This window comes from Equus caballus, chromosome 3 (assembly GCF_041296265.1).
Source record: "Equus caballus isolate H_3958 breed thoroughbred chromosome 3, TB-T2T, whole genome shotgun sequence".
Lineage (NCBI taxonomy): Eukaryota > Metazoa > Chordata > Mammalia > Perissodactyla > Equidae > Equus > Equus caballus.
In genome coordinates, this window is record NC_091686.1 from 94,335,875 (window position 1) to 94,356,669 (window position 20,795).

The 20,795-nt window shown below is 40.0% G+C and overlaps 1 protein-coding gene across 3 annotated transcripts in view; it reads left to right on the forward strand.

The window, feature by feature from the left end:
- Positions 1-19,942, forward strand: part of TLR1 (toll like receptor 1) — a 62,456-nt gene extending 42,514 nt beyond the window's left edge. Inside the window, exons 1-3 of one of the 3 annotated variants that reach the window (XM_014738512.3) lie at positions 12,771-12,865; positions 15,044-15,141; positions 17,310-19,942. In XM_014738512.3, the coding sequence (XP_014593998.3) occupies positions 17,373-19,733 (2,361 nt within the window). In that variant the 5' untranslated portion in view covers positions 12,771-12,865; positions 15,044-15,141; positions 17,310-17,372 and the 3' untranslated portion in view covers positions 19,734-19,942. 3 annotated transcript variants of the gene reach the window in all.
- The last annotated feature ends 853 nt before the right edge of the window (positions 19,943-20,795 follow it).

The window sequence follows — 20,795 nt, forward strand, 5'->3', positions numbered from 1 at the left end:
ACATTGATGTTAACTATTATGAACTCATTTTAAAAAAATTAAAAAATTTTTAAAGCTAAAAAAACCCAACTACAAAATAAAAAGGGAATTCAGATAGACAGAGACTAAAGAGGCAGCCTTTACTTATTTGAAAAATGCTGTCAGAACTTTTAACACGTTGGCACCAGCTAATGAGGATTCTAAATGTAAACTAGAGTGCCTCTACTCATAAGGGTTTGTAACGTGGTCACTGTAGACTAAAACACCAGAGGGTCCCAAATTTTACCCAATTGGGTTTTGTACTAAGAAGTTTCTGTGGTCCAAGAATGGATACTTACCAATTGAAAGGCTCACTTGGGCACTCTGCACTACGAGACACAAAGCCGCTAACAGAGAATACACCAATTATATTTAAATCCAACTACCTATTCTGGATTGAGTAAAACAGATCCTTGACAAACAGAGGGAACTACCCCTGACCATAAAGTCCTAACATGGAAATGGTATATTTCCCAGTGGGACATATGGGTGGATGGTCGACCCTCTGCATTAACTGAGGAAATCTCAACAATGCCAATGATGGACTTGCTGGAGTTTCCAAGGGGTGAACCTATTCAAGCTCGAGTAATTGGGCAATGGGGATGACCCTGGTCCATGGCATTCAATAATGCCTGGTTTACAGATGGATCAGCATCCACGACACCATCTAGAGTACACTGGCAGGCTACAGCCTTGAGGGTTAGATGGTCTAAACCTGACAGAATTGGGCTCAGGGGAATCAGCACAATATGCTGAACTAATAGCCATAAAATTGGTGACTGAATTCTTTGTCACAGAAAATCAGAATGAGGTATATCTCTTCTCATGGGCAGTAGCTAATGGAATAGCTATTTGGTCAGTAACATGGCAGGAAAGTGACTAGAAAATAGGAAACAAGGACATGGGGGGGAAGGACTTATGGCAGAAAATAGCACTGGCTAACATGTCCATGTTCATCACACATGTCTTTGCACATCAGAAGGACAGCTCTGAAATAACCAAATGTAATAACCAGGTAGACAAACTCAGTAGAAAAACTAATGAGGCTAGAATCCCTAAAGTCTATCTCAAAAAATACAATGACTCACAGATAGAAAGAGAACCTATTCAAAACATAACCATTCATGAACAAGAAGGATAATGAAACATAAAACCTGAACAAACAGGTATGCCAATCGATAGGATCATTGCATGGGTACATCACCAAACAGGTCATGCTGGCATTCATGGCACTAGAACATGGTTAGAAAAAAGAAACACGTATATACCTACCAAATACCTCCAATTCCAAATTAAGAGATATGATAATTGCCGATGGTTTGAAGCTTGGAGGTTATCAATGAATATTCCAGATAAGGTCAAAGCTGACAGACTTTTCCAAATTATACAAATAGATTATGTAAGACCCTTGCCCATATCACAGAATAAACTATGTGCATGCACTACTGTAGACACATGGTCAGGAATAGGCTTACCCTACCCCTGCAGGAAAAGTGATCAAAAATTCGCCATCAGAGCACTGGAAATCTGTATTACTTGCTATGATATCCCAACCTTCATAGACTCAGACCAGATAACCCACTTCACAGGAAAAATAATAGAACATTGGGCCAAAGAACAGGCATCACGTGGAACTTTCACTCACCCTACAATCCAGCTGGCTCTGCATCAATTGAAAGGTATAATGGCTGGCTTAAGCAAAAGCTTAGATTGCTTACTAACAATCTAGATATGAAAGCTTGGATTAAAGCAATCTGGAGGGGCCAGCCCAGGGGTGCAGCGTTAAGTGCGCACGTTCTGCTTTGGTGGCCAGGGGTTCGGGGTGGCCGGGCGTAGCAAGCCATGCTGTGGTAGGTGTCCCACGTGTAAAGTAGAGGAAGATGGGCACGGATGTTAGCTCAGGGGCCAGCCTTCCTTAGCAAAAGGGAGGAGGATTGGCAGTAGTTAGCTCAGGGCCAATCTTCCTCAAAAAAAAAAAAAGCGATCTGGAAGGCAGCAAAATTTCTCAATCATATATATGGAAGAAATGGAAAAACTCCTATTGAATTAACATTGCAGGCACCCACAGAGATAAGAATTGGCGCTAACAGTACCCCAGAACCTAAATTAAAAGGAAAAAAATTAATTTAAAAACATGATGATATATGGTACTGGGGAAATTACAGCACCTGCTGCTAATAAAACTTACTAGATGACCGAAGGAAAAGGCATATTACATCAAACCTGGGTTCAGATCCCAGGCGGAGACCTACTCCACTTACCAGCCACACTGTGGAGGCATCCCACATACAAAAAAATAGAGGAAGATTGCCACAGATGTTAGCTCAGGGCTAATATTCCTCAAGCAGAAAAAGAGGAGGATTGGCAACGGATGTTAACTCAGGGCGAATCTTCCTCCAGGGGAGAAAATAGCCAATTGGAGCAGAATTGTGTTCTATTTATGGAACAGAACACCTGAAGAATTAATAGATGACTGGTGGAAACTGGGAGTGAGAAGTAAAATCATAAATTGAAAAATGGGATAACCTAGAAAAACCATTAAAAAATTACAGAGATGAGTTTACCACATGGATACTAAATATGTAGTTCCAGCCATGGGTAATGATACTACTTTAGGAATAGATGTTGTAACAGCACATTCATGTAAGGACTGCTGGGCCATTACATCTTTAAATATAAATAGGCCAAAAATCAATCATTTACTACAACCCAAATTTAATCCATATTCACTTAATAGAAAATTAACAATAGATCCATAGCCACCATGTACAGACTTTAAAAGAACAGCGATAACTTGTAAGGTGTATAGAGGACACATAGGAAACTTAGCATATAATACATGTCATTTTCCTTGGGGGTATACATTGGGCTTCATCTCACACCACAGGTTTCTACCCCAGGAATATGAGAACCTATGCTAATAAAACTTCTTATGGTCATATTGGAACCCACAATAGTAGCCTACACCTTGAAATTTAATATATAAAACTTTCAAGCTAGATATTGATCCCTAAATTGTACTCAGTTTTATTCATCTTCACTTATGCCCAATTTACAATCTGTGCCCTAAACAGATTCCCTGAAAGGAAGGAAACCCTTACAGTTCCTTGTTGAACTGGTAGGAGGTTTAATTGGAGGAGCAATGATGGGCGCTTTTTCTCAATTCCCAACCTGTCAAATCACATTAAATTTTAAAAACTTTGAAACCAAACAATCTCAATTTAACATACATGCAATGGCAGCTTTGTCATCGTTGGGTACACAGATGGATAAAATTAGCAATATATTACAAAACACAAATGAATTTCATACGGAAGTAAATAGAGCAATGGAAATTCTACATAAGGCAGTTGGAGAAAACACTAAAAATAACAAAATATTGAAAAATGACATAAAAGATGTTTCTCTAAGTGTAGTTTGTCAACGGTTGCAGTTGAGATTGGTTGATATGTGGAATATTCTTAGAGCAGCCGTAATCATGGGGCAACACTGGTCACTCGAGATAATGGACAATCTAACCAGATCTAGAGGAGATACCACACATCCTAATGTCTGTGATTCCTTGGATAACTGTGAAATTAGATTATTGGCACTTAAAGGAGGAAACATGACATTGGGTTACCACACTTCTGTGATTACCTGATATCAAAAGAGAGAGTGGAGCCTACAGGCCACAGAAAGCCCCTTTAATATAGAAGGAAAACATGTTCTTAAGGATACATTGGTGGAATGGAACCAAAATATCTTATCACTGCTAGACCTTTGGATATACCTATGGTACAAGTATCCATGACTATGGCCTTGATGCCTCCTCAATCAGTTATGTGTAATATGGGAAAGTGGACCATGATAGTATGCTTTAATCTGAATCTTACCTTAACCTATTGGAGTCAAGGGAAAAATAAGAAACACAACATGATGAGATGTGTAAAAATAGAACAGGTAATGAATGTGATGATAGAAGGAAAAGGATGTTATTCAAGGTCAATAGGATATAGAGGAACCTTAAAATAACCAGAGAAATATTTCACATTGAGCCTCCTAAAATTAATTTAATAAATGTAAATCATACATTAGAAAAATGAAGACAAGTAAAAGAATATCTGGAAGATGAGACTAATAAAATAAAAATAACTTTGCAGAAATTGAAGAGAAGAAAAACATGCATTCTCTAAAATAATGGCAGCCTTGAAATCTGATGTTATGGCAATCAAGCACATGCCTGATAGTGCCATGCAAGCTTGTACCCCTAGAGCTTTATAAAAATGGCTTTTCCAAGGAAACACAATTGTCAAGGAAGTTTAATTGAGTGGTTTAAGAAGCTTAACTTTTGGTTGTTTGGTGATTGGACATGACTTCATGTTAAAGAGTTCTTTACCATGCTTATATTGACAATATTAGGAATGTGGTTGCTTAAGCTATGATATAAAACAATGTGTGTTAAAGGAAAAAACCCCACATAATACGGTTATTTGTGATTAAGAGTGAAAGTGGTTTAGAATCACAGGGTGGGTTGACATTTTCGTGAACTTAGGTTTGTACAGGACATTAGGCCCTTAGGATTAATTAGTGCGTGAGTGATTTGAAATCACAGGGTGGATTGTCATGCATTGGTTTGATATGATTTGAAGCCCACTTGTTTATGGCTTAAATGAAGTTGTGTTGATCTATGAGTGACTTTGTTCACATTGAGGGAGCTGCGTCAGGATGTTGTCATTGATAAGCGCTCAGCAGCTCCTCTGATGACGGACACTGCTGGGGGCTTGTGGATAAGAGCATGCGGAGAACCAACTGTGGCTAGGGGATGTTTAGTCTTTAAATACCAAGAGTTTGTGAGGACTTACTCAGGAGTGTTCAGTCTGAGCAAAGTGAATCTTTGCTGATCTAAATAGATCTCCAAAGACCGTGGGGTGTCAGCTCCTCCAGTGGTAAGGCGACTCTTCATCAGCAGTGGTGAAAACCGGGCAGCCATGGGGCCGGCCCTGTGGCCAAGTGGTTAAGTTCGTGCACTCCTCTGTGGCGGCCCAGGGTTTTGCTGGCTCGTATCCTGGGCGCGGACATGGCACCACTCATCAGGCCACGCTGAGGCAGTGTCCTAAGTGCCACAACTAGAAGGACCCAGAACTAAAATATGCAACTATGGGGGGATCTGAAGAGAAAAAAGTAGACAGAAAAAAAACAAAACAAAACCAGGCAGCCACCCCGTGAAGGAGATTATCTTGTCCACCAACACCAACATCTTCGTTCTCTAGCAACATGCTCTAGCAGCAAGGAACTTTCATGAAATTTGGGCTTTATTTCTTTCATCTCCATTTAACCTGGAACAATAGTGTGATTAATCTATCATTTGTTTTGGGTGTGTTATTTCCTTTTTGGCTTATTAAGAGGCATTATTTTGTATACTGTTGGCTTGCGAAATCATTGTAATTCCCACAGTGAACCTGTGTTAAATAAATTATTGGCAAAGATAATCTTAACCTCTGAGCATAACATTTTTTGCCTCACAAACAAAATGAGTGTGATCTCATCTTGACTCTTAATTATATCTGTAAAGAGCGTATTTCCCAATAAGGTCACATTCTGAGGTTCTAGGTGCACAGGCAGTTTTTCTGGTGGGCGAGCGGGGCGCCGGATTCAGTCTACTACCCTGGGGTTAGCATCACTGTCTCTGATGGCCTGAAGACTCAGCTGGGTGTGGCAGTAGAAAAAAATAAATGATATCTCGGGGAGAGGAAAGAATATGGAAGAAGCTTTTGGGGGAGTCATATCTGCAAAAAAGGGAGAGACTGGCGAAGGGAATAGAATGGATGAGGGTGAGAGAACGGGAAGGAGGCGGTGACGGGATGACGGGCATATAAATGGGGGAGAGTCTGAGTTTTAATGAGAACGAGAACACAAACAACAGGGAAAGGAGGAAGTCAACTTCTGTCTAGAAATTTCTGTCCAGGTTTCTGGAGAGTGATTTGATTAAAAAGGAATGAGAATAAATGACAGGCAGTGAGAGACCTTTCGAAAGTGAAAGAAGGTTTCTAAAGCCACAGGGACTTTCTGGGAGCTTTTAATTAGTTAGTTTATGAGGAATCTAGCAGAGTCAAGTCTAAATATGAAGCAGTTTTTATTTTTCTCCTGCCGTTCCATCAACTGGCTTCTGAAATTCTCCCCCTCATACCCCTTAGTGATATCTCGAGCGGATTGCCCAGCTCTCCGGTCCTTTTGAGGTATTAACAGTACAGTCTAGTTTTTAATCTCCAGCTCCATCTAAAGCTCCTCTCCTTCTTCACAGCACAGCCTAGACTTTAGTTCAAGCTTGGTATCTATATGGGGGATGGGCACGGTTTACTGGAGATACACACTTGCTGCTCCTGCCTTTCCCAGATCCAGCTTTCTGATGTGGAGGCTAGGGATGAGGGGTAGCGAGGCAGATATACTTTTCTGTGATTGTGTTGGTTAAGATACAGTCTAAGCTTCAGGACAGGGAGATCCCAAACACAGGGGCTTAAATAAGATTGAAATTTCTTTCTTTCTAAGTAAAAGGTCAAATATGGGCAGGAGGTCTAGGATAGGTAGCTGTCTCTACTCCACAAAGTCATTCTAGGGCTCAGGCTGGCCATTTGGCTGTTTCCATAGTTCTTATCTTCTCCTCCAGCCTCCATTCTCCTTTAGATGAAGCCAAGGGAACAAATGAAGTCCTCTTGAGTTTTCTCTGAGTGTGGGACCAAGGAAGGCTGAGTTGGAGATACACTCCCTGTCCCAGGCACATGACATCACAGTCTCTAACTGCCTTTGGTTATTCCTACAGAAGGAGCTACTCCAACAGAAATCTCCAGGAGAGTAGATACCAGTGTTTCTGTTCACTTACACTCCTGAACTCCCAGTGGCACATGTAGTGTTCTCTAAGACTGCTCAGAGAGGGACCACCCTCAGGGAGAGTTGGGAGGGAGGTGTCCTAACACTTCTGCATCAAAGCAAGTATCCACCTGAGGAAGGAGATGCCCAGCCTTCCCGCCCAGTCCCTGTCAGTGATTCTACTGACATGCCCCCTTCACTTGGCTTGGGAAGGAGAGGGTGTCAACTCTCCCACCAGAAGAGGGCTCAGCCTTACATCATCAACACTAGTACCCCAATGCTGCTGACTCTCTCATTGCCCTCCCAGCATTCTTAGGTGGCTGGGAAATATGAGGGTGGGGTGATAGTGGGGACGGTAGTATCTGGAGTATCTGGTTCGACTGCTTTTGAATGCCCTGAGGGAAGTGCTAGGCCCCAATTGTTGGCAGCTCCCTTTAGAATATGCGGTATGTAACACTTACTTGTCCTTGGTTTTGGACCCAAGTCATAGGAAAAGCTCCAGTCAATACCCCATTATGTAATCAATAGAACCAACAGATGGGAAGAGAAACTGGAATTATTGGCAGGTTATTAAATCACATGACAGATGAGCAACCTAAAAATCTATCCTAAATTTGGATTAAATAACCAAGGAAAAGACGTATCATTCACAGGAACAGGAGAAAAGGTAGAGAAGAATGGTTTGGATTTGTGTCTATTGGCTCAGAAAGTCCACTTCATGGGAATATAACTGAAGGAAATAATTATTCATATACATCCTAAGGAAATATATGAACAATGCTGCTGATTGCAGAATTGTTTATCATAGCAAAAATTGGAAACAACTTAAATATCCAGCAATAGAAGATAGATAGGTTAAATATATTAATTAAAATATTTTTAAAATGCATTAAAAGTAAAGTGGAATATTATTCAGCTAATAATAATGAAGTTGTAGATGGATGTTTACTGACATGGAAAGGTATTTATGACGTAGTATGGATTAAGAGAAGCAGATTACAAAGCAGTATACATAGTGCAATACCATCCAAGCATATGTGTGTGTGTCTGTGTGCACATAAATTGATACAAACTTTCTGAACAACAACTTGGCAGCAGGCTTCAAGAGCCTAAAGCATGTTCATCTGTATGGGAGAAAGTCTGCATGGTGGCTACAAAAATAATATTGGTGTATCTTTATGTGGTGAGATGATTGTTGATTTGAGATCTCTTCTTTTTATTCTTTGTATCTTCTGATTCTTCTTCAGCAAACATTTATTACTTGGATAACAAAAAATTAAGATAACTAAAAAATTATCTTTAAGAAGAACACATATTCATATTTATTTGACCCTGTTATGGAGAAGAACTTTCTAAACCTAAAAGCAAAATGTAGTAGTGGAGCTGATTTGTATAGACTCGTGTGAGTCAGTTGTTAAATATTCAGGAATTTTGCAAGCAGGTCAGTTGGTAGCTAGAGATCAGCTCTAGGGGAAATGTATACGCTGCAGATGTTGGCTAGTGCTACAAATCAGGCTCTTTTTTTGGTAAATTGGTTTACCAGGACACAACAGAATGACAGTAACAGCAAAGCAAAAGTCAACTTACTGGTTTATATAAAAACGTACATATTTATTTGTTCAAAAGATCATGAAATGAAAAGGTAGACAATGAGGGAAGATATTTGCAAAAGGTTCGACAGACAGTGTCTGTCAACATAAAAGAGAATGTATAAATAGTAAAAACATAATCCTGGTGTAGAAATAGGCAAATGGCATGAGCAAGTAATTCACAAAAGGGATATGAATAGCCAATAAACGTGAGAAACCATCCAAGACATTTATAATAAAAGAAAATACAAATGAAACAAGAATGAGCTATGAAATTGACGGGTCTACAAAATGTACTTTTGTGGAGAACATGTAGCATGAGTACTCTGACACACCCTTGGGAGTAGGTAGATTGGACTAAGTTTTATGGAGAGCTCTTTGGTGGTTATGCATCAGGAATATGAAATTGTCCATGCATGCCCTTTAACCTATCCCTTACTTTCAGAGGTTTATCCTAAAGCAACAGAAAACTCAGACCAAAGTTGTGTACAAAGGTCAAAGGTGCTTGTTGACATTTTGTGAAACAGAAAGAAGGAACCTCCCCTCAGGTGATTAGCTAGACAAGAGGCTGGCCTTGGCCTACGATTTACTCATGTGGCAATTTCAAAAATTTGGCTGGAAAACTTTAAGTAGTTAAGGGAAAATTAATTAAAAGGAAAATCTCCAAGTGATGCCATTTTTCATTCCAAGTCAGCTTTGTAGGGCACAATTTGAACTCTAGGGTCTGATAGGTGAGAGGAATTGTGGGGGATTGTTGCGTGGGGAGAGTAGGGAAGGAAGGAAGGAAAGGCACCCTACTGCTGTGCACATGGTGTGAGTACTAACCCTGCTGTGAGGGGAGCCTCCCAGACTAGGCACTGTGGTCATAGCATTTGTTTTCTTCCTTATTGATTAAGAAATCATACTTTCTATGTCTTCCTGATAAAAGCACTTGACAAACTAGGAATAGGTGGGAACTTCCTCAACCTGATGAAAAGCATAGATGAGAAACTCACAGTTAATATTATACTTAATGGTGAAATACTCAAAGCTTTCCCCTTGACCTCAGGAACAAGATGAGGATGTCTGGTCTCCCTAATTCTATTCACCATTGTACTGGAGATGCTAGCCAGAGCAATTAGGCAAGAACACATTATAAATGGCATCCATATTGGAAAGGAAGAAGATGACATGATCTTGTTTGTAGAAAATACTTAGGAATCCACTAAAAAACTAACTAGAACTAAACAACAAGTTCAGCAAGCTTCAAAGAAGATATAAAATTGGTCAATCTGCACATGAAAGGATGCTCAACATCATTAGGCATCAGGGAAATGCAAGTTAAAACCATAATGAGATACCACTTCATTCCCAGTAAGAAGATTACAATTAAACTCAGATAATAACAAGTGTTGACAAGGATTTGAAGAAATTGGAAGCCTTATACTCTGCAGGTGGGAATGTAAAATGGTGCAGCTGCTTTGGAAATATCCTGGCACTCCTCAAAAGGCTAAACATAGTTACCATATGATGAAGTAATTCCACACCTAAGTATATACCCAAGAGAAAACATGTTTGTAGAAAAAATTGTACACAAATGTTCATGCAGCATTAGTCATTAAAGCTGTATATGCAAACAACACAAATGTCCATCAACTGATGCCCAAAAATAAAATGTAGTATATCTATGCAATGGAAAATTATTTAGTAATAAAAAAGTGAAATATTGGTACCTGCTACAACATAGATAAATCTTGAAAATATTAGGCTAAGTGAAACAGTTACAAAAACCCGCATATTGTATGATTCCATTTATATGAAATGTCCAGAATAGGCACATCTGTGGAGATTAGTACAATCTAAAGTGGTTGTCTAAGGCTAGAATGGAGGGTGACAGTTAAGGTGTGTGGTGTTTCTTTTTAGGATAATGATAATGTTCTATGTTCTAAATTGATTGTGGTAATAGTTGCACAATTCTGTGTATATACCTAAAGCCATTAAATTATACACTTTGAACAGGTGAAATTTTTTTATGGTATGTGAATTATATCTCGATAAAACTTGTTAAAAAACAAACTGACAGGGGCCGGCCCAGTGGTGCAACGGTTATGTTTGCATGTTCTACTTCAGTGGCCCAGGGTTCACTGGTTTGGATCTCGAGTGTGGACCTATGAACTGCTTGTCAAGCCATGCTATAGCAGGCGTCCCACACATAAAGTAGAAGAAGATAGGCACGGATGTTAGCTCAGGGCCAGTCTTCCTCAGCCAAAAGAGGAGGATTGGCAGCAGATGCTAGCTCAGGGCTAATCTTCCTCAAAAAAAAAAAAAAAACAACAAAACAACCAAGCAAACAAACAAACAACTAGAGGTCACATCTAATTGGCAGGATATTTACACTGGTCAGAAACTGCTACTGAGAGAACAGAGAGAAGCCTAGAATCCAAGATATGGAACCTCTATTTTGAGTTAGCTGTTTGGGCTGCTATTAACTGAATATAGGTTTGTACTTATTTGCATGGCTATGATGACTCTATCTAGACCTGGGCTATCCAATATGGTAGCCACTAGCCAAATATGACCATTGAGCACCTGAAATGTGGGTGGCCCCAATGACATGTGCTTTAAGTGTAGATCACACACTGGATTTTGAAGACTTAGAATGAAAAAAAATAAGGTATTTCATGGATAATGTTTTATATTGATTGCATGTTGAAATAATAATATTTTGGACATTTTAGGTTAAATAAAATATTAAAATTTTAAAAAGAAACCATATTCTCTGAGAATTAAAGCTTTTCCTTAGGAGATGTAGTTATATCAATGCAGGGGTGTCCATGACTACAAGTGTGTGCTCGTCCAATGACAATAGGGAGGGAAAATGGAGGCAGGTGGGCAACTCACAGAGGTGGGGATGAGTTTGAAGAGAAGCAGGACTTTAGAGAGCCAAAGTGCTCTGCTTACTGCCCTGCTGACTTCCTGTTCCTGAGCGTTACACTCTAGACCTGTTTCTCAGAGTCAAATACCTTTGGGAGCCGGGAACTGAATGGTTAGTCAAAGACCACCCTGATCTCCAGTTATGGATCTGAGGGAAGAAAGATTGGGAGTGGAAGGGGGAAGAGGTTCATTCTTTCAGTTTCAGAAATATGTTTATAGACGCATTTCCCCTATTAAACAAATTATGAGCGGGTAGGAAGAAACAGAGAGAGACAGAATAAGTCAAAAAGAATCCCGGGGTTCTTAGTTTAGGGAAGTTGACCTTGCTCACTGTGGCAGCAAAGCTGATTACAGTGAAGAATTGTGTCTAGTCTGTGACTGGACATTATGCAATACTAGGCTGAGGACAAGTTCAGAGGCAGACAGCTAGCATTTCTTAGCTTTATTTGCCTATTTGTTGTTTCGTTATTTTTGTTATTTTCAAAGACAAGAGCGGAGCTATCAAAAAGGATTCCTTGAGTGTGCTTATCTGAGAAAACATCAGAGAAAAGAGATTGTTAGATAGCATATTTTTCACATGGAGTTTTAAAAAAATCACTTTTTTGTAGAAAGTTTGAAAATATGAATGGAAAAAAATTTGAGCACCAGATTTTCTCTGAAAACTGATTTGTCAAAAAAGACATGATTAGCATCCATTCTGTATCAGTACACGAATGATCTTCCCTCTTTATGATGAGTTTTAGCAAAAGTTTGATCTTGACCATCTTTCCACTCTCAGTCACTTTCTTTTTTTTTTTTTTTTTGAGGAAAATTAGCCCTGAACTAACATTTGCTGCCAATCCTCCTCTTTTTGCTGAGGAAGACTGGCCCTGAGCTAACATCCGTGCCCATCTTCCTCTACTTTATATGTGGGACGCCTACCACAGCATGGTTTGCCAAGCGGTGCCATGTCTGCACCCCAGATCCAGGCCGGTGAACGCCGGGCCACAGAAGCGGAACGTGCAAACTTAACCACTGAGCTACTGGGCTGGCCCATCTCAGTCACTTTTAATAGTGCACTGATCAAAAGGCAAGAAGCAAGGCATCTGAAATATGCCCAGACCTGCATGCCCTCCTCTACCAGCACAGTTACAACGATAAGCATTTTGAATTCAGCCGATAATCATCTGTGGACTATTAACACCACCTCCTTCACTGCATTACTGTAGACAATAGTAAGTCAACTGCAGTGAAATACAGAGCCGTGTAGATGTGATTCTATTTTAATACAGGTCTATCAATTAACCCACAGGCCCCATTCGACACATGAAAGGAGAAAGCAGGTTTCCACCTCCTGTGTAATGTAATTTCACTGCGATTCGGTAGATGGCATAAAACAGCTCCCCCACTCCCCGCCCTCCCGCCCTAACATTAAACGTGCTTACCAGTGAAATAAATGTTTGAGGAAGTACTTGAATTTCCTACAGACTGCCAATGAGACAGACGGGCAGGTTGTCTTGGTAAGCGGCATCTTTTTTAATTCTATAGAAGGAAATAATGATATAACTAGTTTTGGGACACAAAAATCTCAAAAGTTTCTAAGACTAAGTGCTGGATGTTTTTCTAAGTTCCTTATTTCTGAGATGTACTTACTGTGGTTTGAACTAGCATTTGTTTATCAGATCCCTGTCCTAAATCAGAGAAAACGGGTTTTTTTTGGCGAGGGGGACTTTTTTCTTGAATGGCACCTCATCTCATGCATGATTTGCTTTCAAGAGATATGTTTGAGTTGGGAGATGAATCAGGTCACAAACATCTCTTGGTTTTCTTACAGAGCAACTAGTTGTTGATTTCGGGGAGTATTGCCCCTCCTCCCACCCTTCTCCATCCACCTCTTCCCAGTGAGAATGCTGAGGGACATGAGATGTAGGTAGATTACTGCTGGAGGCGGTGATGATGTTCATTTCCTCTGTTTTTATGGGCAGGTTTATTTTATTGTTTTTTGGAGGCTGTTCCCGTGAGCTATTCTTTTCTGTTTTCTCAGACCGCTGAAACTGTTCTGGGGTGCTACTGGTCAGGTGGAATTGTAGGTTTTGAGAACGTTTCCCAGGCTACACCCAATTTGATCAAAAGAGTTGAAAGTGAGTGTGTCTTTACGACAAAAGGCAAAAGTTCACGAAACCACATAGGAAACAAAGCAGAAAAGCTCTTGAACTGGTTTTGATCCTTTTGTTCTGTGGTTCATAGCTAGTTGGCCTGGTGCAGAGAAGACGCTCAATTACTATTTGCAAGACTGAATTTGTGGGGCACGTTGATTGTATGGGTATTATTCCTTAAGAGAAGTCAGGGTCCTGATTTGATGCCGCCAAAGGCTCCAAACAAATTAATTCAAATGCATTGTACCATATAATGTGAGGCTAAACCTAACAAAATCGTGAAAATGGACATAAAGGCACCTAGAGATATTTTTATACTTTCAAATTAAAGCACCCTTTACTAATCAACTTAGCAAATAATCATTTTATTTGGTAATAAAATAGTTTTAAGTTTCTAATATAGATGAGATTCAGTCATTAGGACTTTGATCAAAAATTGATTTTCACTGATTTAGCAAGTTTGGTATGTAAAATTTAAAGATCCTGTACGTACCTAAACATCAGTTCCTCGTGCATACAATACTTTGGCTTCTTTTTTGTTTTGTTTTTTATTTAAAGATTGGCACCTGTGCTAACATCTGTTACCAATCTTTTTTTCTTTTCTTCTTCTCCCCAAAGCGCCCCCAGTACATAGTTGTATATTCTAGTTGTGAGTGCCTCTGGTTGTGGCATGTGGGACACCACCTCAGCATGGCCTGATGAGTGGTGCCATGTCCACACCCAGGATCCGAATCCGCGAAACCGTGGGCCACCAAAGCCCAAAGCAGAGCGTGCGAACTTAACCACTCGGCCACGGGGCTAGCCCCAATACTTTGACTTCTTAATCACAGAAACGAAGACAGTATCATAAACTGAGTGCTTCAAATTAATGACTACAAATGAAAAGGCAAAATGGAGCTTGGGTAAATAGAAGATATTTGAGTCAATTAATTTAGCTAGATATAAAACTGAAGCCGTGGGGATAGGCAGTTTTATAAATTTAAATCTTTTGAGGTGGTTGCTGTTGTTAAGAAAACAAGGACAACTTTGTCTTGCTTGTGGTGGGTTCACCATGCGTGAAGCATTCACATCCATGCATGGGGTCCTGTCTCCGCCCCTTGACTCTCTGGTCACTCTCTGTATACTGTGCCTGACTACACTGATCACTGCCGTCTTGAACTCAGGAGTTGGCCAGAAAGTAGAAAGATCCCCAGACTTGGATTCAGGCTTAGGAATAAGTAGGGAAGCCCACTGGAGCCTCAAACCCAAACCACTTCTACTTCGACCTAGCTTTTACCAGATAGTTCTGTTTTGAAATATTAGGCACTGGCAGTGTTTTGAGATGCTAGGCAATGGCACCAAGTATTTGTACTTGGGTACAAATACCCAAGTAACTGGGCATTTATTCTCATTTAATTGTGTCTCTTGTGGAAGTAGCTCTTTCAGGAAGCTGGAGAAGAAGAATTGGGAAATTTCTGGGTCTTTCAGCCAAATATAATCAATGCCATAAAAATGCCACTATACTTTTAACATGCATTTTAATATGTGTCCCCTTTCTTGTAGAGTCTTTCCGAGTGGTGATGGAGGAGGTATACTGGGTCCTTTTCTGGGTTCAAAGAAATGAGGATAACCAAAGCATCAGTGGGCATCTCTACAAAAGCGTAAGTCCAAGCAATGCTTGGAAATGCAAAAACCAGATGAGTTTGCATATCCACCTTGGGGAACTTTTGCAACCCAGGGTTATTTCTGGGACTTGGTTTATTTAGCTTCTTCTGTACCCATTGAGAGATGTGAGGCAATATGTGAAGAATAATCTGACTCTTTGCCATTACTGATGGGTTGTTTGTCTAATGCAGCTCTGGGGGATTTTGAATCAGTTCCTTGAAAGATCTGTGTAGCCACGTAGCCCCAGCTGAAAGGGTCTCTGGTGGGGAGGGGGGTGTATCACTCTCTAGGGTTCATACCAACACAACTCCTTTTGGTCTCATCCACCCTTGGAATGGTGCTAACAAAATAGTATCTGAGCCATAGTGTGATGGTAACTAGTGCAATGAGCATAACCTAGAACAATGCCTACAATGTATAGGGAATAAATACTTATAGGAAGAATGAATGAAAAGAGTTTTTTGAATAAGAGAGAGGAGTAAACTGCTCCCACCCGCAGAACCTTCCCGTGCTCACTGTCCCCTTACCACTCTCAGAATAGAATCCCAAATCCTTGCAATGACTTACACCCTGTATGATCTTGGCCCTAACTCCTCTCGTCCTTGCTCACTCCCTGCTGACACTGACCTCCTAATTGTGCCTCAGACAAGCTAACCTCAATCCCATCTCTTTTTGCATCTGACTCTTCCTTTTCCAGGAACACTTTCCCCCAGATCTTCCCATAGATTGCTCATTCACTTCATTCTGGTTTCCACTCCAATGCCATCTTCTCAGAAATGGCCTCTCTGACTAACCAATCTAAAAAAGCCACCCCCAACCACTGTTACATAACTACCACTATTCTTGATTCATTTACCCTGCTTTTTTTTTCTATATAGCACTTGTCACTACACGGAATTACGTTTAGTCATTTATTTGCTTATTTTCTGCCTTCCCACTAGATAATAAGCAACTTGAGAATTAGGACTTCATCTTGTTCGTTGCTCTATCTCCAGTCCCTAAAACACGGCCAGTAGGTTATCAATAAATGCTGGTTTAATAAATAAATGGATGAATGGATGGATTTTCTGAGACCTTTAATCATGATCTAATTACCTTTTGAGTAAGACCAAAATTAGGCACCAAACCATGTGTAGGTAATAAGAGGTAAGGCAAGAAGACTCTGAATTCAACCACGTGGGAAGGGAACTCTCAAGAAAGTCGTGGGGGTATGTGTCAAAGGTAAAAAGCACATCAGCTGTGAATTCTAGGTTGAGTTCTAAATGATCTTTGAAGGGTTGGGGTCAGACGACTTTCCATGAGTGTGTAAAACCATCTGGATTAGTTTCCTGTGGCTGCTGTAACAAATTATCATAAACTTGGTGGCTTAAAACAACAGAAATTTGGGGCCCGCCTGGTGATGCAGTGGTTAAATTCATGCACTCTGCCATTTCAGATCCCTGGTGCGGACCTATGCACCGCTTGTCAAGCCACGCTGTGGCAGGTGTCCCACATATAAAATGGAGGAAGATGGGCACAGATGTTAGCTCAGGACTAATCTTCCTCAGAAGAAAAAAAAACAACAGAAATTTATTCTCTCATAGTTCTGGAGGCCAGAAGTCCAAAATTAAGGTGTCGGCAGGGCAGTACTCTCTCTAGAGCCTCTTCTGGCTTCTGGTGGCTATCGGGCTATTGGCATTCCTTGCCTTGTGGCTGTATCACTCCAATCTCCGCCTCCATCTTCATACAGCCTACCCCTTCCTATCTCTGATGTCTCCATCAAATCTCCCTCTGCCTTTCTCTTATAAGGACACTTGTCATTGGATTTAGAGAACACCTGGATAATCCAGGATGTTCTCATCTCAAGATCCTTAACTTACTTATCTCTACAAAGACTCTTTTTCCAAATTAGATAATATTCACAATTTCTGGAGATTAAGACAAGGTTAGGAGGCGGATACATCTTTTGGGTAGGGTTCCCATTCAATCCATTACACTATCCATATTAAAAGTTATTTGATTAGAGGTAGTATAATTGTTTATCAATATGTATATTTCCCTGGCTTCAGGTTGTATGACTCCAAAGAAAGTTGCTTTCATTTTATGAGTCTTCAGTAAAAAATGTTTAATGTCAGCCATGCCTAATTTAATACAATCATTTCATGTTTGTTTGGTTTTTTTCTAGGATCTGCGTATCAGAATACTCTGAAGAATAGCAACTACCCTTAGGAATCTCTAGTGTTAGAAAATGACTAAAACTAATTCTGGCATCTTCCACTTTGCCATCATCTTTGTGTTAATACTTGAGATTGGAATCCAATCATCTGATGAAAGGGAATTTTTTGTTGACAGATCTAAAGCAGGTCTCACCCATGTTCCCAAAGATCTATCTCTGAAAACAACAATCTTAGATATATCACAAAACTATATATCTGAGCTTCGGACTTCTGACATCCAATTACTATCAAAGCTGAGGATTTTGATAATTTCTCATAATAAAATCCAGTATCTTGATATCAGTGTTTTCAAATTCAACCTGGAATTGGAATACTTGGATTTGTCCCACAACAAGTTGGGGAAGATTTCTTGCCACCCTACTGTGAACCTCAAGCACTTAGACCTCTCATTTAATGCATTTGATGCCCTGCCCATATGCAAAGAGTTTGGCAACATGTCTCAACTAGAATTTCTGGGGTTGAGTGCCACACAGTTACAAAAATCTAGTGTGCTGCCAATTGCTCATTTGCATATCAGTAAGGTTTTACTGGTCTTAGGAGACCCTTATGGGGAAAAAGAAGACTCTGAGAGCCTTCGACACCTTAACACAGAGAGTCTGCACATTGTTTTCCCGACAAGAAAGGAATTCCATTTCATTTTGGATGTGTCCCTCAGCACTGCAGTAAATCTGGAACTGTCTAATATCAAATGTGTGCTGGATGATAACCGATGTTCTTATTTCCTAAATGTTCTGTCAAAACTTCAAAAGAATCCAAGGTTATCAAGTCTTACTTTAAACAACATTGAAACAGCTTGGGATTCTTTTATTATGATCCTCCAGTTGGTTTGGCATACAAGTGTAGAAAATTTCTCGATTAAAAATGTGAAACTACAAGGTCACCTTGGCTTCAGAGATTTTGATTATTCTAACACTTCACTGAAGGCCTTGTCTATATACCAAGTTGTCAGTGATGTGTTCAGTTTTCCACAAAGTTCTATCTACAAAATCTTTTCAAATATGACCATCCAAAATTTCACAGTATCTGGTACACACATGATCCACATGCTTTGCCCATCTCAAATTAGCCCATTTCTGCATTTGGATTTTTCCAATAATCTCTTAACAGACACGATTTTTAGAGATTGTGGAACATTGACTAAGCTGGAGACATTTAGTTTACAAATAAATCAATTAAAAGAACTTACAAATATAGCTCATATGACCAAGGAGATGAAGTCTCTACATCAATTGGATATTAGCCAGAATTTTTTAAGGTATGATGAAAATGAAGGAAATTGCTCTTGGACTAGAAGTTTATTAAGTTTAAATATGTCTTCAAATATACTTACTGACTCTGTTTTCAGATGTTTACCTCCCAGGGTCAAGGTACTTGATCTTCACAATAACAGAATAAGGAGCATCCCTAAACAAATCATGAAACTAGAATCTTTGCAAAAACTCAATGTTGCTCTCAATTCTTTAACCAACCTTCCTGGATGTGGTGCCTTTAACAGCCTTTCTACACTGATCATTGACCATAATTCAATTTCCAACCCATCAGTTGACTTCTTCCAGAGCTGCCAGAAGATTAGGTCAATAAAAGCAGGGAACAATCCATTCCAATGTACGTGTGAGCTAAGAGAATTTATCCAAAGTATAGGCCAAGTATCAAGTGATGTGGTAGAGGGTTGGCCTGATTCTTATAAGTGTGAGTATCCAGAAAGCTATAAGGGAACCCCACTAAAGGACTTTCATCTGTCTCAATTATCCTGCAACACAGCTCTGCTTGTTGTCACCATTGTGGTCCCTGTGCTGGTGTTGGCTGTTACTGTGAGCATCCTCTGTATCTACCTGGATCTGCCCTGGTATCTCAGGATGGTGTGTCAGTGGACCCAGACCCGGCGCAGGGCTAGGAACATACCCTTAGAAGAACTCCAAAGAACTCTCCAGTTCCATGCTTTTATTTCATATAGTGGGCACGATTCTGCCTGGGTGAAGAGTGAATTACTACCAAACTTAGAAAAGGAGGATATACGGATTTGTCTCCATGAGAGAAACTTTATTGCTGGCAAGAGCATTGTGGAAAATATCATAAACTGCATTGAGAAAAGTTACAAGTCCATCTTTGTTTTGTCTCCCAACTTTGTTCAGAGTGAGTGGTGCCATTATGAGCTCTACTTTGCCCACCACAATCTCTTTCATGAAGCTTTTAATAACTTAATCCTGATCTTGCTGGAACCCATTCCACAATATTCCATTCCCAGTAGCTATCACAAGCTGAAAATTCTCATGGCAAAGAGGACTTATTTGGAATGGCCCAAGGAGAAGAGCAAACATGGACTTTTTTGGGCTAACCTAAGAGCAGCCATTAATATTAAGTTGATGGAGTAATCAAAATAAATAGATCACATGTAGATCTAAAAGTATTCTTTTCACTGTTGCTGCTTTTGGAAGTTCCAACAATGACCTTATTTTGCATTGACCTGAATCTAAACGCGATTTTGGATTTATGATGTAGATAACATGTGTACTTTCAGGCCCCCGTTCACCATTTATATGTGGTAATAAAAATTAATGAAGTGATATAATCTTGATTTAAACAGTTAGTCTATTTGTTTTTTTTCTTAAAGATTGACACCTGAGCTAACAACTGTTGCCAATCTTTTTCTTTTTCTGCTTTATCTCCCCAAATCCCCCTGGTACATAATTGTATATCTTAGTTGCAGGTCCTTCTAGTTGTGGCATGTGGGACACCGCCTCAACATGGCCTGATGAGTGGTGCCATGTCCATGCCCAGGATCTGAACCAGCGAAAGCCTGGGCCGCCGCAGTGGAGCGCGCGAACTTAACCACTCGGCCACCGGGCCGACCCCAGCCAATTTCTAACATATGAGGAATTCACCTGTTTCTTTGATAGGACTGAATTCATTGAATTTATCATGTAATTAAGAGAAGCACCTGTTCAAACAACTTCAGCGAAATATATTCCTGTGTGCCAGGGTTGATGTTAGAAAACTCCATGCCTTTTACACCTGTTGCTGGGTTTCTTCAGCAGATTAATGTAGCTGTGGGTGCCCTCCTCCTTTCTACTCAGCATTGCCTCTGCATGAAATGCCCACAAAGGGCAATTCAGAAGTGCTGGAAGTTGTCCTTGGAACCAGCCCTCAACCAATGTCAGAAAGTCAATTGGGGGATAAATACTCCAACTTTCTTAGCCCTTTTTGGGATAAATCTGGGGTGTACTTTAAACTCTTTTGGAGTTACCCAGTAGCTTAGAATTCTGATTCTCCATAGTAGAAATGGCTTGATAAGGTATTCTTTATTGGTTTCCTTTCTATTCTTATCTCATATCCTCTTCCTTCAAGGATGTTTCCTGGGATCATCTCTGAAATAAACTACTTGCAGTTGAATACTTGTCTCAGGGTCTGTATCTGGAGAAACCCAAACCAAGAGT